This window comes from Styela clava, chromosome 3 (genome assembly GCF_964204865.1).
Source record: "Styela clava chromosome 3, kaStyClav1.hap1.2, whole genome shotgun sequence".
NCBI classification, from domain to species: domain Eukaryota; kingdom Metazoa; phylum Chordata; class Ascidiacea; order Stolidobranchia; family Styelidae; genus Styela; species Styela clava.
The window spans coordinates 15387356-15405965 of record NC_135252.1 but is presented as its reverse complement, the minus strand read 5'-3'; the positions used below and the strand labels follow the sequence as shown (position 1 = coordinate 15405965).

Genomic DNA, 18610 nt, shown 5'->3' with positions numbered 1-18610 from the left:
CAAACCCTTTTATTAGTTGGTTTATATACCAAATTCAGTAAAACATTTTTTACATAAAACATGGGATATTGGATTTATTAGCTTTTCCATTCTAAATCATATAGACTGCTTTATTTATTCTTAACGAAAATTAATAAATCTCCTCTCTTTCTTTAAATGTGAAAGTTGTGGACAAACCTGTCTAAGCATTGTGAGACTCCTGCAGCACAAGAGGCAATAGCAAATATAGTAAGTATATCAATCAAAAAATTAAGCCGACATAAAGCAAAACTTTCAACTATTCGTTTAGTCTCAATTTCCTATTATTTATTCACAGGACAACTATAGCAGAAGGGGTCTGGCGACATATCAGTGACAGTGTGATTCCAAGAAATATGATTAGAATACTCCATAAATGTTTGCAATAGAAGAACAACCTATGGAGGCATTCAAAGAAATTTGACCCTTCGGTAAAGTTGTGTATATAGCCCCTACATCCTGCAGGGCTTGAGGGAAATAACTAAAAATTCCAAAGCGTAAATTACATAAGCGGTCTTATTTGTAAAAAGTCACAGAACATGCCAGACATACTTGAAACAGCTTTGAAGAATGAGGATTACGGGTCACTGACTACACCTGTGTAATATTTGGTTCATCAACTTTTGGTAGTACTATAGAAGAAATTCAGGAAAGGGTATAATCATGATTTATGATAAAATACTGTTATATATTTTGGACAGCTTCAATCTAGACCAGGGATGTCAAACTCGCGGCCCCAGAGAACTTCCAGTGCGGCCCTCGAACGCTTAACAATAATTGTAATAGTATTTTGGAAGTTTTTTTTTTATCTAAATGTAATAGATTTTTCAAACCTTTCAAAGTGAAATTGAATATTCACACAGAAAACAATTTACTGAAGGAAGTTTTGAAAAATTAATTTTTTTTGTTAACATCAAGCTAGCGAAAGAATACTTGAATAAAACATTTGATTGATTAAATTAAACGCAAAGTACATGAAGAAGGTGGCATTTCCAAAGAAAATGGGAGTTGCAATATTTCTGCATTTCACAAAATTCTGAAGCACATTGTGTCATATTAATTTCTCATATTTCCATCCGTACAATGAAAAAACACAATAAGCTCAGCAGTCAATACGTTCAAAAATGATTTTGATGGTTGTACATGGAATTTTATGATTTTTTTGTAATAAATACAATAACTTGCAATAATAGTGGAATGCAAATATTAATATGTAATTGCATTTGAAATTAAAGAAAATAATAAAACCTAATCCAATTGTTTAATTGCATCACAATATATGTCACAAACTAAAACTATCTAAAAAATACACCACTGACAGTTTGACACCACTGATCTATTCTAGACGATTCAAGCATTGCTTTGTGAAATAATATCACTTCAATTAAATTGAAAAAAATCTCGCTATATTAAATACAAAATCGTTGCTATCATAAAGGTAAACCAATTCAGCCACTCGGAATATATTGGCCTTCACAAAGCAATGGAGGCAAAATTGAGAGTTCATGAGCTATGAAATTTTGTTCTCTTCTTTGTCTTGAACTTTTCATACTCCTCAGCCTCTATTAATTTTTTTTTAATTTCAATTACCATGTGATGGTCATACATATCTTTAACTTGTATTTTCTGTCATAATGTATTATCTCAATGTGTCAAACTTTTAATTAGTGTGCATATTTTGCTTCCAGCTAAAATAAATGTATTGTCTTGCTTATTGCCTCAGCTTGGAGTATTGACAAGAAAAAGGTGCCCATAAATTACTTGAAAATTTTTTTTAACTCTTTGTTATAATCAGAAATCACAATTAATACGAATTATAAACACCCAACAATCAATGAGAATTATATGCCAAATCCCTCAGAATAAATTTGTCTTCTAAAATCGGAGGAAGGCAAAACGTATAGGTAGTTTCTATTCACACAAGTCTTTCAAGAAGACTTGCTCGAGACAAACTAAATGAGTATCGTCAGGTGATCGGTAAGGCTGCAAGTTGAATCAGCCCTGCAACCTCCTGCATAGAAGATAATATTAATTAATGGGCTATGAGCTAAATTCCTAAATTTAGACACAAACCTATCTACGAGGCATTATGTATCAGCAATGTTACCTACGATTAACTGAATATGTAATATGTCTAATAAATTCACCTACTAAAGCAAGTTCGATAAGTGCAAACTTTGTGTTATGGAATTGTATCACAGCACCGTTAAGAGAAGTAAAAACAGTTTTGCTGTTTTGTATGACACCCTCTTCAAATGAAATTTCAATGTTTAAGCGCAAACACTAAAATTACTAACTTTGAAATTTGTCATTATCTGCAAAATGTTCCACACAAATCTTTACGCTATCGCATTTGTAATCTTCTCTGATAAAAAAAACGTCTATGATGTCTAGAATTACTCTTTACAGCTTGTCTGCCATTCCAGCTTCCCAAGTGAGCAAAACTTCTTAGATATAGAGATTATTTTCTTTCGTTACAGGCGCAAAAAGGGCAGGTACTACAAGTAAAGAAGACGCCGAGTAGCAAAAGCGATTGGAAAACGATCGCGAAATGCGACGAGAAATATGTGCATTAGAGCGTATCATGAAATACAATCTTTCGCATGTAGTCTTATGGAGTGACGTCAGAGTTGCCTATCATGTTGTTTAATGTCATTGGTCTGACCGTACCGGTACCCATGCAATCACTCATGAAAGAATGGGAGATACGGATAGTCTAGTAGAATATAGAAATATAGAATATATAAATATAAAATATAAAATATAGAATATAGAAAATAGAATATAGAAAATAGAAATATAAAATATAGAAACACTCTCTGCGCCTGCCCCATACCGTACAGCCGTAACGTACCGATCCAGACAAATGATAAATCGCCCGTGCTCAACCATTTATTTCAATCCATACCTCGACTCACTATATTCTACTAGGATCGAGGTATAGATTGAAATAAATGGTTGAGCACGGGCGATTTATCATTTGTCTGGATCGGTACGTTACGGCTGTACGGTATGGGGCAGGCGCAGAGAGTGTCTCAGTAGTCTATATTCTACGAGACTATCCGTATCTTCCATTATTTCATGAGTGATTGCATGGCTACCGGTACGGTCAGACGCAAAGGGACTATAACCGACTACCGGTATTTGGTAAGACGGTACGGTACCGGCATCGCGAGTGTCCAGACAACTGAGTAGTTAAGCAGCATTCTCCAATTAAATTACCTTCTACACGTAAAAACAAATTTTCCGAATTTTCGTATTCAATTCTATATTCTGTTATCATTGTTATAAATATATTACTTCTTGTTGAACTTGTAGCATGGAAAATTTATAGAACATTTTCATATTGAATATTGCTCAAGAAAAATCAGTAGTGAGTTGGAAACCCAGGGAACACATTTGTGCGCGTAGGATTATGCCTGACAACGTTGGTCCCAAGCAGAAGCAAATTTTCTAAAAATAAAAACGCGTGACAACGATGGGCCACGAGGCGGACCACCGTTGTCAACCTTTTTATTTTCTTTTTATTCAATTTTTTTTTTTTTTTTTTAATTTTTTTTTTTCGAATTTTAATTTTTTTTATCATTTTTTTTTTCAATTATTTTTATGTTTTTTCACAACTATTTTTTTATTTTCGGTTTTTTATTTTATTTTTATTTTCAATTTTACGCGTGACAACGATGGGCCACCATACACGCGCTTGCCTCACTGAAAATATTTTTTTCAGAAATTTGACACCTTGGTCGGTGAAAGCGGTGGCCAAATGAGCGGCGGACAAAAACAACGTATTGCTATTGCAAGAGCGATAGTTCGCGACCCCAAGATTATGTTGCTCGATGAAGCTACTTCAGCATTGGATACTGAAAGCGAATCCATCGTCCAACAAGCACTTGACAAAGCAGCCGCAGGTATAAAAGTCGGAGGTTTTAACAATCATTTTATGCACCGATTGGTTTCCTAAAAACTGGATTTTACTCAAGTTTTCTGGTCATTGTTGCACATGCGTTTGAAATTTATTCAGACGCCGTGACCTCATTAAACCCAGATATATAATGGAAATGCTTTCACATGATTTGGCTTATTTTCACGGCCGGATATCACGGGACCAACCAAGAATGTTTCGATTTAAACGTGATTGAACGTGACGTATCAGCTTTTACAAGACTACAGAATATGTTATTTCACCATATTTTGCAAATGCATTTCTTTTTACCGGTTCGATCATTTGAAAAAATCCCTTCTATTTATGTCAATCTGTCTTTTGTCAAGATTAATCACGTCTGTAATACGCTGCCATCTGTAATTCGGTTACGCTACGTATTGAGAAAAGAATTTTTGTTGCGCCATATTTTGCCATGGGTAATTTTTAGTCGATACTTTTTGCTAGTCATTTCTAATAATAATTAGTATTTGTATTAGTAATAATTAGCATTGAGATAAAGCTGCTAAATACTGATTTTTAAAATATAAAAATATGAGCAGATTTACGTCAAAATAAAGTTGAACTTGAAAACAAGTTTTGAATGCTTCTGGTTGACGAAAACACAAAAAAATATTTTCTTAAGCCATATTGTGTAAACACCTTTTTTGAAACAAACAAACTCCATGGGTGGCAACTTTTTAGATACGTAAATTCGGAAATCTGAAAAAAAAACTAAATCGGTACTTTCTGCTAACAATTCTCAATAATTACCAGTCTTACCGAAATATTAATAATAGAAGATTTAAATCAGAAAAGTTGATTTCGTTAAAAAATATAGTTTGAGTGCTGATCGACGAATATACTAGAAACTATTTTCTTGCGCCATATTGTTCAAACTATTTTTGTAAGCAAACAGAAAATATTTGCAAATTATTATTTTTAGCCTAGTATTACATATAAAATTCCATTTCAAATTTACTCCATTGTTTGCAAACTTTTTCTGTTAAATAAGTAGCCGGTATAGAGAGTACTAGGATATTGTGTATATTGCGAGTCCTTTCTCCTTATCTACCTCCTCCTTTGGATTCTTATGTGGCTGTCACAAGGATGCTTGTACGAGATAGCATTGAAGTGATAAATACGTGAATTCGAATATTTGTCTTTTTTGACACAATTTCCTATTATTTTTAATCTTCCGTACAAACTTAAGTGCATTTGCGATTAAATACCTTTAGTTAGACCTTCTATGAAATACTCATTATTATAGGATGTTATTTGCGAGTTTATCTCCGTATAAGATAAGAGATATGACAAACCACAACCACTCTCCTGGTTTTCGGTCCATGTCGGGTAGTTACCAGTTGACCGGTTGTTCGTTTCAGGTGCAAGAAATTGATGATGATGGAGCATCGGCCTCCACGTTAGGCTAATCGCACATAATTATCCCACTCGGAACGTAAATCTGCGCGCAGAGGTTTCGATTGATTAATACGCATTTCCCTTTGTCTCTCAATATGAGTGGTATTGGTTTCATACATAATTTACTGAATCATTTGCATAGTGTTGTGGCATGTTTTTCCATCGAAATTATAGTTTTATATTCTTTTTAATGTTAAATTTAGGTCGAACAACCATTGTAATCGCTCACAGACTTTCCACCATCAAAAATGCCAATAAAATCGTTGCTTTCCAAGAAGGTGAAATTGCTGAAATTGGAACTCATGATGAATTGCTTACAAATCCTGATGGAGTTTATAAAAACTTGATCAACATGCAGGTGGTCAATACTAACAGGTCTATCACACCTCCGCCAGAGAAAGGTATTCAAATACTAAGGAAATAAACTTTTCAATCTTTGTATTCGTTGTGTGGGTTGTTGGGCTTCACGAAGTAGAAAAATCTGTGAATTAAAATGTATAGCACAGTCATTGATAAAAAGGATTGAAAAAAATGAGATATGCGTATGATGTGTACTTTTAAACTGATTCTGTATTACTACAAACTTATAAAATAGTTAAATTGTTTATCTAATTCATCCATCTTATCTTGCATGAAGGTAAATCATGGTCATTATTTGATAATGCCGTTAGTCTTCTGAAATAAATCAACAAAATGGTTGTGGTTAAGGATGGGGTTTTCATATTTATCACAAGCAGGATATAGTTGATAGTAAGACGGTTTATTATATACTGAATCACAGCATCTCGTCTGTTCGTAAGATACGGTATAGTATGGGGATAATTCATCATTTTCGTTCACCAGATATATTGCACTTCGATTAGCGAATCATTAATTAATGAGGATTCTTGTGTTAACAGATGAACGACAGTGCTTATCATATGTATTTTTAATAGCTTGTCATTTGTTTTGAAATACTAAGTTTATTATTCGTCTTTACAGATAGTGATAACCGGTTCTCTACTCAGACATCACTCAAGAGAAAATCTTCTCATAAATTTAGACGTCTAGGTTCAACCACAGGATTTGTAACTTCTTCTCATAATGAGTTTAGTGGAGACAAAGTGAGTATAGATTTGAGAAATAACTATTTTTAGATCGTCGTGGATTACAAATGATAAATGAGCTTGCTAATATATAAACAGTGATCAAATTCAAGTCAGTTTGGCCTAATCGTAGGCTTTTTGTTCCCATGTAGCCCATTGAACTGACATCTGAACGTATAATCCTGAATAAATCTCGCACATTACGATTTCACACTCCTGACTGAGATTGGGATGTCTTTCTGAGACTGTAGAGTGGAAAAATATTTCATGAAGTGTTATTTTTAGCAATAAACAAAAGTTCTGGCATGAAGACGTTTCAGCTCTACCTCATTTCATTGCACAAATAACTCAAGATTTCTAGCCTGGAGCATTATTATCTTAAAGCAACGCTGCTACGTTCATTTCCTATTACAAACTTAGACCACCCTAATCTGAATGAATTAGAATCCCTGATTAATAAACAATATAAATTGGCCAATTGAAATCAATGGTTTGAGGATCTAACTGTTAAGTTAGACATTATTAAAAATATGTTTTCAATATCTTGAGACTAGGATGCTGTTTTTTGTCAGGATGATGGTGAAGGCGAGGATGAGAAGGAAGATTTGCCAGATGCTCCATTCACCAGAATCATGCAGATGAATAAACCTGAAGGGTGTTATATTGGATGTGAGTTAAGCCGTTGTATCTAAAAATTAACCAGATGTTGATGGTCTTGCAACCTATAGGAAGGACATCTGGCATTATGGAAGATCCACACTGTGACTCTCTTTCGAATGCATAAATCCCTTAATAGCCCAGGCAACATCTGATTAGGATAAGCTGCGACCTGATGGCAATCATGTTTTTGACGCTGTCAAATTTGTAATTTTTTGACTTATTGCTCAATTGATCAAATTAACATTGTTTTTGAAAATAAATTATAATGAAAAGTATTACAACTTAAATGAATAGAAATTTCTTTAAAATATGTGTTTTCTACATATTACAGTTGGTTGTATCTTTGCTGCAATGGCTGGTTCTGTTGATCCTGTGAATGCAATATTGTTTGCTTCTGTTCTGACTATATTCACAGAAGGTGATGTGGAAAAGCAACAATATTTGTCTGTTTTACACGCATGTCTGTTCCTTGGACTTGGAGTTGTTGCTTTCATTGCTTACACAATGGAGGTTTGTTTAGAAAAACTTTTTATTTATTTTAAACTTTAGAGTCAGTCCTTGTGATATGCTTACGGGAATTGCTTGTATAGTACCTATAAAACGAAATGCTTTGCATTCCTCTGAATATAGAAGTGTCAAGATTTGATTAATAGTTTGTTGCAAATAGTATTGTGCGCCAAGTTTTCTCACATAGTGAACTTGAAGCCCATGTCCAATATTCACCTGATTTCTTGACATTATGTCATTTCAAATATTTTAAATTTGAGATTTTATTCAGGCTATATGTTACAAACATATTAGTCACATGGCATGAATAAATAAATGTTCATTTCAGTATTTCGCTCAGCACTCACATTTGTGAATTTGTGATTACTGCCACTGGTATATTAAATTCGAGGCAAGGTAGCTTTTTGATATGGCAGATCATAAACAGTCATATAACTACTAGTTTAGAAGCAGGGATATCGATTTGAATCGTACAGAAATACTGAGTGTATGATAAATAAAACTTTTGTGATTTTCAGGCAACCTTGTTTTCCAAGTCTGGAATGGAATTGACGACACGTCTACGAAGAAAGGCATTCGAATCTATGGTTCGACAGGATATTTCCTATTTTGATGATCATAAGCATAGTACTGGTGCTCTGTGTTCGAGACTTGCAACTGATGCATCAAGAGTGCAAGGATGTACTGGTGTGAGATTGGGAACAATGCTCAAGAACTTTTGCTCATTAGGTAAGAAGACTTTTAGAATATTCATCTATCAATGTAATATCATAGTCTTAAGTATGATACAGACTCATGTTCTCAAATCCTGATAATGATGGCAAAGGGCATTATTGTGAATGAAAGATTAATATTTCTTGGCCAATTTTTCATGAAGCTTCACTATTCATAAAATCGTAATGTGTTTTTAACAGGTGTTGCCCTTGGAATTGCTTTTGCATATGGATGGAAATTGACTTTACTAACGATCGGATTCGTACCTTTCCTTATGATCGGAGGATTCTTGGAAATGGCTCTGTTGATGGGACAAGGAGATGAAGATAAACAAATATACGAGGAAGCAAGTATGTTCTAATTATACAGAAATAAGTTATTTGAACAAGAAAAAAGTTCAAATTAGCATAATTTTTTTGTAAATTGGAAACTTCGTTGAAATTAAACCTTGTTTATATTTTAGCTTAAAAAAGTAAAAGCCAAGCAAATTTCGAAAATGTGTATATTAGATATTCATGTAAATTGTGAAGAACAATTTTATGTTTCCTACTATTGTTATAATTCAATTTAATTGATTATTCATTCAACCTGTAATACCAACACGCTGGTCATATACTTTGATTATGCTTATGATACAATATTGATAATTAAAAGTTTGGATCATTCATGAAAATTCATAGAGAGCCAAGATAAGATCTGCTGTTTGTTTCAATATACTCAATGACTTACATTTCAGGCAAAATAGTAACTGAAGCTGTGAATAATATTCGTACTGTTGCTTCTTTGACAAAAGAAGAAAAGGTTTTTCAGATTTACAATGAAAGACTGGAGGAACCTGCAAAGTATGTTGAATAATACCATAAATTTCTTATGCTATTTAGATTTCTAATCTTTATTTTTTTTTGCAGAAGTGCAAACCAAAAAGCTCTCATCACTGGTCTTGGCTATGGTTTCTCGCAATGTGTCATTTACTTTGCATACGCTGGAATATTTCGCCTTGGAATATATTTGGTTGAAATTGAGGATATGTCATTCGAAGATGTTTTCAAGTAAGTTATTCCTGGAATTACGGTTCACAGTATAAACTCAGTTTCTTTCTTCGTCACGGTATTTCGTTTACTATTCAGTGATCACTGCCCAGAGTAGTGCTCGTTCATCTTTGTAAATTATTATAAAGGGATGTGTAAACTATGGTATTCTAAAATTACTACTCTCAATTTAATTTAATTGTCCAAAATCAAGAATCTTGGTTATGCTAATTTTTCTCCCAGGGGATCCCCCAAAACAGCGCTCTTACTCCATGGTGACACCTTGTGTCCCATCACTAATTAATTAATCACTCGCTAATTATACGAAATAATTCATCCAAAATCAATAGGCTTCTGGTCCGACATATATGATGAATGCACATGCAAGATCTGGAGCAGATTATATCTCGCTTCCGTGAGATATCGCGTGCATCTAACAAACAAACGGACAATTACCTATCAACATACTTACCGATTAAAATCGATAAGTAATAATAAACAATCAGCAATACAATTCCTCGGAGAAGACCATACACTTTCGACTTTGCTAATTGATTGATTATGCCAGAAAGCCTACTTGATCGTAACTATCAACTTGCAATTTATCCATATACCTGGCATCAGATGGGGAGATGCATGTTTTACATACTATAAACTATAGTTCGAGTTATTTAAGTTTTTCTGGGTTTTGAATTTGTTTTAAGTGCTGATTTCGCTGCCTCGAGTTTGGGTTAGCTTGCATATGTATATCTTGCATCTAAGTGTATATCAATCATTTGAAATATTTGAATTTTCAATCACAGGGTCCTTACTGCTGTTATATTTGGGGCTATGGCAGTTGGACAAAACAGTTCATTCGCACCTGATGCTGCAGAAGCACAAGTATCGGCTGCTAGAATGTTCAAGTTATTTGATTCGAAACCTATTATTGATGCCTACAGTGATAAAGGACATAAACCAGTAAGTTGTTTGTATTTTATTACAATAGTCGTTTTACCAACATACTTCTGAACTATTGTTTAACAAATACAATTATTATCAAAATTTTTGATATTTTTTGTAATGATTTTCGGCATATGTTCCAATTATCGATTAAAAAGCCAATTCAATAAATTCTTTTTGTTTAAAGGTTGTTCGTCATTCAAGTCGATAATTTGAATAACATGCATTGCATGACTGTTGCAACATAGATTCACTGTTGTCCAAACAATCTTCTAATTCAGGATAGCCTGACTAAGTTATTGAGTCCTCAATAGTAATAAATAGCATGACCAACGGTTTGAATCGTTTGGTGCTATTTCCGTTGAACCAATGCACATTCCAACACTCAAGTCTTATATATACAGTATCAGTAATTGCAATTTTGAAACCCAGTAACCAAAATGACTTTACTTTATTACAGCATACTTGCAAAGGCAACATCGAATTCAAATCTGTAGACTTTACATATCCTACCAGACCAGATACACTTGTATTGGAAGGGCTTGATGTCAGTGTACCATCTGGTAGTACACTTGCTCTAGTTGGACAATCAGGTTGTGGAAAATCTACATGTATTCAACTTATTGAAAGATTTTATGATGTGGTGGAAGGAGGAGTGGTATGTATCAACTCAGTGGTTCTCAAAGTGGGCGTCGCGGCGCCCAAGTGCGTCGTTTTACTTTTTCAAGGGCATTCGCAAAACTTTTCCTTTTTTGCGGAATTATACCTGCGATGCGTAGACAAAGTAAAACTTCTCGTTGTTATTGTTTAAAATTTAAATCACACTTGAAAACTGGAGAAGACTGTCGATTTAAAAATTGTAACGATCAACGTTATTTATATGAGACCTTCCTAATGTCATGGGTCATTCAATACTGTTCCCATGATGACATCACACTCACACACTAGGTAGGCTTGAGTCATGCATGTCATTCATTTTTAATCCTTTTTATAAACATGGACGTACAGAGCGTTGTTGAGCAACGTTCAGCACTTCGCCTGCGTGTGGACTCAAACGGATATTCAATATTGACACCGCGGCAGTTTTCTTCGGGCACAACTTAAATAAAACTCATTGCGAAAGATGTTATTCATTGAAAGATATTAAGACGTTTTTCACGGGAAGTCGCAACTTTAACATATTTTCCTAAAGGTGTCGCAATACCAAGAAGTTTTGAGAACCACTGTATTAATTAATGAATTATTTCTTCAATGTCAGTTAGATGCTTCGGTTAAAATATTGTGATATAAGATCTTGTGGAACTTGGTCTGAGAAAGTTGTAGAATTTTTTTGATTTGTTCTAGCTCAAAATATTTCTAATTTCAGAATTTTTTCGGGAGACTGTAAATTTAAATCAAAAACTGATGGAGAAATAGAATTTAATTTTAATGCAATATAAGCATTTCCTTCTTCTTTGTAGCATGGCACATATTGAATATATTCTGATTAAAAGATAGATGGTTTGTTCATCTGATCGTGGATCTATACTTAGATAATGGCTTGATTCCAATGGATTATTCTAATTTTTATGTTTTATTTATTTCCAGATGGTTGATGGTTCTGATGTAAAAACATTGAATGTGGCATGGATGAGACAACAAATGGGAATTGTATCACAAGAACCTGTCTTGTTCAATATAAGCATCAAAGAAAATATTTTGTAATTTTATATTCTTTCTTAAAATTTGTTAGAAGAATTCAAATTTGTTCATATCTATTATTTAGTTGAAACATTCAATTTGCTGCAATTAGGTGGGGTATTCAAACACAGACTAGGTTTCATAAGATATCACGTTTTCATGCAAACACAAACATTTCATCAAATAATTTTTTTATATTCATTTCGTACTAACATGATTGACAAGCAGAGATTGCCAAAACTGAATAATTTAATAATGCAATCGAGGAAATTTTTGAAGTATAGAATATGAAATATATTCTCAATTTTGGCCACATTAGCAGTGAAATTTGCACAATATTTAAAAATTCGACTTTCAAGTGGCTGAAATGATATTTCATCCAGAAGAAAAAAATCTTCGAAAATCAGGAATTTATTATATCAATCAAATACAGCCAATATAATACATATAGAAAAAATTTATGAAGGAATGCAGAAAAAAATCGACTGTGTTTTTCCGAATTCTGGCTTCTGAAAATTTAATTTTTTATTCTCCCCATATTTAGTTGCCTGGATTTTAGTGTAGCAACATGCATTTGTCTCCCAGAAAAAATTGTTAACTGAATTAATTTACAAAAACCAAGTACCAGTAAGGGCATTATAAAGTTATATTTCATTAAATTCTTCCGTATTATAATTGCGTAGACTTGGTGACAAAACACGACCATACACTGATAAAGAGGTAACTGCTGCTGCCGCTGGTGCAAATATTCATGAATTTATATCCGGTCTTCCTGAGGTTTGTAGTTTATTTATTTATTGTATTTTGCAGTCTTTTAAGTGTTTTAATACTGCTATTTACCTTTTTGAAATCAGTTGAAGTTCAAAATATTGAATTAACCTGAGTTTTGGCCGTTTATCATTTGTTTGCTGTTTTTCGATAGCTTCTGATTGTTTTTCATAGGTAATTGTATCGTAAAATAACATAATGCACAACTTCATGTTGAGACAGGAAATTGCCCTTATATTATAAATTTATTAATGCCTGTTCCTACAACTTTTCAAATGGTCAGGGTTACAATACAAAAGCAGGTGCAAAAGGTGGCCAACTGTCTGGTGGGCAGAAACAAAGAATTGCTATTGCGAGAGCTTTATTGAGAAAACCAACTATATTATTACTGGATGAAGCAACATCAGCATTGGATACAGAAAGTGAAAAGGTATTATGTTAAACTATTCAGCATGATGATTTCATCCTTTTAGCATTTCTACCAAACTGGTTACTCCAAATTAATCTAAATATATTTGCGTTGTAATACACATAAAGAGATATTTTAAATGTAAGATGTCAAATTTTTGAATAAAATCTGTTTGCAGTTATTCCCAACTGATAAAGCGCTGCCGTTGTTAGTACCGTATATACTGTAATTTACCTCACTGATATGATTTGTAGTTTTGCGAATGACTGAATATAATATAAGACGTCTTCTTTAATATTTTTTGATATGTTTTACAGATTGTGCAAGAAGCATTAGACAAAGCACGGAAAGGTCGTACAAGTATCATAATAGCACACAGATTGTCAACTGTTAAAAATGCAGACATCATCGCAGTTGTTGACAAGGGCAAAGTTGTCGAAACTGGAACACATGAAGAACTTCTAAAGAAGCGAGGCGCATTCTACAGGTATAATCATAACATAGACGCCTACTTGCTATCAGCATAATAAGCGTGGTTTGAATTTTAATATTGAGGTTCAATATTTCCTTCTTCGTCAATATTAATAATTTTACTGAAGTAAAAAATTTTGCTGATTAGAAATAAAACTTCATTTTGGAATTTGGGGATAGTCAACCATGTATACTTATGATGTTTTTTATTTCATCTTTTTTACATTGTCCAAAGCGAATATTCGAATTTTTTATTTTTTTATCTATTAGTAATTCCATTTTTCATTTATTTATTCACGTGTTATGCTCATTGATTTTCCTAAAGTGTAAATACTAATTAGGGCTGTCCGTATATATTTGAATGTTATTATCAATCTGGGTTTGGGCCAGAACGCCTAATATTCTCTTGTTTCTCAAGTTTCAATGAAAATATTTCTCAATTCTCATTACTTTCCTTCTATGCAGTCCGCATTTGGTTAGGATTTATTATTATTTACTTGTCACCTGAACAGCTAACAGTCATAATTTTTCTTTAGAGGTCGGTCGATCTTGCAGTCTTGTCTGTTCTCTTCCGATTTTATTTCCATTTACTTTTCTTGATGTCTGTGTAGAATTCTTAAAAGACATGATGACGTACATGCCAGCTATCTTTAATGATACTTGAGTAGTATTTGTTTTGCATTTATGCCAGCACTGAATTCTATTTTCAATTAATTTTTTCAGTTTGGTCAATGCCCAGCTCACACATCAGTAGTAGGCAAAAGAAGCAATATTTTCTTCTGTGTTCACAAAAGAAGTCAGAAGATTGGATTACTGACGAATGCGTTCAGAAAACTTGCCATGAGCATTTTTTCCCAAAGTTTTTTATTGAGTTTTTTCTTGTTCTGCACCATCAATTTTTTGTACCAAAGGATCCTTTTTATACACGACAATGAGTGGTTCATACAGTATAAGTGTTTCATTTTACGATGGTGCTCGACTCTCGTTATATAAATATGTTCATTTTTCTTTACAAATACTTAATGTTGAGGTTGTTATGTTTTTAAATAAATGGCTTTAAATAGGTAAATATCTGATTGGGTATACATTTCGTCCTTTTACTGAAACTTTATCAAGGAAAACAATGTTCTCGCAATAATTTCCAATATTTTTGCCTTCAAAATAAGTGTCAAAACTTTTTAACACATAGCACTCAGATATTAGAGCATAGGTTCTCAAAGTGCTCCGTACAAAGCCACAGGGCTTCGTGAGAGAAAACTAGGGGCTCCGCGAGCAATTCGATTATAGATCGGCTAATTTTGTAACAGTCCAAAGAGGCAATAACAACAGTTGAAATGAGATTTGGCAACTGAGCCGTCGAAATATGGCAACAATGCGGAAATTCGAATATATATATCACATTTTCTATAAGCAGGATCGCAGCCAGGATTTTTGAAAGGGAGGGGAAGGCCAAATTTGGGATCGAAAATTTCCACGCAACCTTATTCGCGATTAGGCAACTCGTTGAACAAAGACTTTTCAGCGGATAACGAGTTTTCTGTTGCATAAAATATTCAATCCGTGGCCGATGAGAACGTTTATAATGTCTTGTCATAGTCATTTAATTGTGTCCATCGTAGCTCGCCTTTGAGTTGAGATTTTACTATCACGATAACTGAAATGAAAGATTATTTTTTAAAATAATATCAAATACGTGCTAAACTTCCAACCATAGATTGATAGGAATCGTATTTTTGCGATATTTTGATTCGTCGAATTTGTGTTGTTTTTTCAATCCTCAAGATTATTTTAAGCAAGATATATCGCCATTACTGAAATGAAAGATTATTATTTTAAAATAACATCAAATACGTGCTAAACTTCCAACCATAGATTGATAGGAATCGTATTTTTGCGATATTTTGATTCGTCGAATTTGTGTTGTTTTTTCAATCCTCAAGATTATTTTAAGCAAGATATATCGCCATTTTAAAAATCCCAAAGTCGGCAATTCATGACCGATGATGTCCATTGGCTTAATTGTGTTGGATGTAAGCTGTGGTTGCGTCAACTTAGGACTACATCATATCATTTACTTATTGTTTGTCAAGTTTTTTTTTTACCCTTCTTCCTCCTACCGCTGATTTCGGTCACTCTAACCCCGTGCTGCTTCTCTCCTCTTGGCTGCTCTTTTCGCCAATTTCCTTCCTATTTTTAACTCGTTACATTTTTTGGCCTCGCTGAATCCACCACTCCCACTCGTGTCTCCTATTATCTCGTGATTACTATAATTGGCTTCGCTGGATCGCGCTTCTCTCCTCTTGGCTGTTCTTTTCGCCAATTTCCCATTATTAACTTTTTACTTTCACTCGTCTACTCGCTGATTGTTATTATTGCGCTCCGCTCTGATCGCTTGGCCTTCTGGCTTGATGTATTTTCGCTCATTTTCCGATTTCCATGGCTACGCCTTGATTAATTCACTCTCACTGTCTCTCTCAGTGGTCCCCTTGGTGATTTCTATTTTCGCTCCACCCTCCTGATCCGCTTGGCCTTCTCCACTCACTCACTGGCTTCTATTTCCTTTTCAACTCTGTTCTCGTCTGCCCTCTTTACCCCTCGGCTGTCTGTCATGTCTGCTGGTCCATTCCCTCAACTCAATCTACCGTGTGGGGTTCGAACCAAAGTCGTAATGTTTGATCGTGTTACTACGTTTCCCCTGAGCTACCGCTACCGATGAGGATAGGGTGGATTAGAATCTTAATTAATTAACGACGTCGCGCGTCAGCCTATGACGAGGCTAATTACCCCTCAAAAATTACATTGAACATGCTTCGTTGATTCGAAGCAGGTGTATTCATACCTCTTTTGAAAGCGTTCATTTGGGACTATTGCGTGCGCTGCATCAACTATTGAATGTGTGAATATCCCAGCACAGCAGGTAAGGTACCTAATCAAATCACTTAAATTTTCTATAAATGCAAAAACTTTTATCTTGGCTAGAATATCTTATAAATTAACTTATCCCTAGGCTATATGTGTGCATCTTGATAGATAGATTTTATTTCGATTCATTCGCAAAAACAAAATAAACTTATATATATACATATACACACGGCTGTCCTATTATATTGGTTCCCCTTATTTTCAGGATAAATCAAATATGAATATCTTTCTTTTTCTCAAAAATTTATTCGCTGCTTGATTTAGTGACCGTATGGTCCTTCCAACCTCCTATCAATTCCGTTGTTAGTCGATTTATTCTTCTTTTACTTATTGAATGTTGTTGTTTGTGTTTGATTTGTTGGCTAATGACTGGGTGATGAATAAACTTCTATCTATCCATCTATCTGCTCATTCATTGTCGCTAAGTTGTTTCTGCGATTGCATTCTCGCAAATGTTTGTTTTGCATAACGCCAGTCGCAAAAATATAAGTATAGGGTTAGTATTCGCGCAAGAGTCCGTTTTCGTCTGGACCTTTTTATTTGGTGTGGGAGGAGGCTAGTTACTGAGTTACCGTATGGTGTCGGTACGGGTGCAGCCGGTATATTTAAAATTATCAAAATCTTTTTATTTAGTTGTATACCGTACCGGTACAGTTCTTCAGTACGTGACACACTTTATATATTCAGATTGTAATTACGGTACCGGTATTTTATAAAGGTCAGGCGATTGCCGTTGTTAAATTGAATACCGTACCGGTACCGGTATTGATTTCTAAACAGTGAGCAGCGAAGAAAAAATAATAAGTTTCCCGTATTAAAAAAATATGGCCAAGCTGGTTTTGTATGAAGTCTCCGATTACAGGATTAGTCTACCACATTTTGTGCTTTCAATTGCCGGACTCTGAGAGGTTCTGGTGCTGAGGTAAACGTGGATATATGTAATTTAGTAATCTGTGAGCGTTTAGGATGCCTTAACTTACCGTATAACACTGTCAGAACGCCAGCCCACACTCGTGTGACGCTAGCCCACACTCGTAGGATGCCAGCCCACACTCGTGTGACGCTAGCCCACACTCGTGAGACGCTAGCCCACACTCGTTTTTGACAGGCCATACTAGGGGTAACTGGTCCGTGCTTGGTATTGCATTTGCGCTGTGTATATCCAATATGGTCTCTATATTGTCATAGCCACCAAGTTTTTATGTATTAACGTTTATAAAGTGGTAAAATAGTTGGTTGACCCATTGACGTCAGGCTGAGTGTGGGCTGAGCGAGTGTGGGCTGGGGTAACTTTGGTACCGAAACTGCTTGAATAATCCCAAACAGAATGTGATGTGAAATTTTTTTTTTAAAGTCTGTCTAGGACGGAAATGAAATACTTGACAGATGCGTTTCTGCGTTTAGTTAAAATAAAATCCACTCGATTTTCAACTAAGCCAGTACAGCAGTATATTCCATATCATATACCAGTAGGGTATGGGCAGACTATGTCGTACTGTAAACTGAAATAGAGTACCATATACCAGTAGCGTTCTGACTCAACTTCTGTCCGAGACTACTTTTATTATAAAAAAATAATAAATATTGGACTTTATTTTTTTTACATCATGTTTTTTTTTTTGGTTGGCATTATTTAAAAACTTGCTCCGTGTACTTCGTTAGACTCCACGTGCCCCACACCACATATTTTTATCCCCATTGTTTATAGCGCAATAGTTCTGTACTTGGTATTCAAGAATTTTTCTCTGTCAGATTAAATTCATCCAGCAGTACGGTGCTTATAACTTTTAACATATTGCAGTATTCTGGTATAGAGAGATCAATAGTACTGAACTAGTTTCAATTACTTATTCATGTATTGGGTGGTGAAAAAATCTGATTAACTCATTCTTTACCACCCAGTCATTAATAAAAGATTTTATTTTGAATCACTCATTTGGTCTATTATTTATGTTTTGTGTTTCTGGTTAGTGGTTTAAAGAATAATTAAGTTGTTTATCTCTCACAATAGGTGTATACCTTATGTGTGAAAGGATTATTAAGAAATCCTCCTTTCATAATTATT

General features: G+C 34.3%; 1 protein-coding gene across 1 annotated transcript in view; it reads left to right on the top strand.

Annotated features, from left to right (window-relative positions):
• The window catches only part of LOC120342659 (ATP-dependent translocase ABCB1-like), a 77771-nt gene extending 63085 nt beyond the window's left edge, over positions 1-14686 (top strand). Inside the window, exons 12-27 of the mRNA XM_039411586.2 lie at positions 3746-3926; positions 5563-5760; positions 6341-6462; positions 7017-7113; positions 7436-7614; positions 8130-8340; positions 8526-8675; positions 9062-9167; positions 9234-9374; positions 10157-10313; positions 10756-10953; positions 11883-11995; positions 12659-12752; positions 13027-13173; positions 13470-13639; positions 14347-14686. Of these exons, the coding sequence (XP_039267520.2) occupies positions 3746-3926; positions 5563-5760; positions 6341-6462; positions 7017-7113; positions 7436-7614; positions 8130-8340; positions 8526-8675; positions 9062-9167; positions 9234-9374; positions 10157-10313; positions 10756-10953; positions 11883-11995; positions 12659-12752; positions 13027-13173; positions 13470-13639; positions 14347-14377 (2295 nt within the window). The 3' untranslated portion in view covers positions 14378-14686. The remainder of the gene's footprint in view (positions 1-3745; positions 3927-5562; positions 5761-6340; positions 6463-7016; positions 7114-7435; positions 7615-8129; positions 8341-8525; positions 8676-9061; positions 9168-9233; positions 9375-10156; positions 10314-10755; positions 10954-11882; positions 11996-12658; positions 12753-13026; positions 13174-13469; positions 13640-14346) is intronic.
• The last annotated feature ends 3924 nt before the right edge of the window (positions 14687-18610 follow it).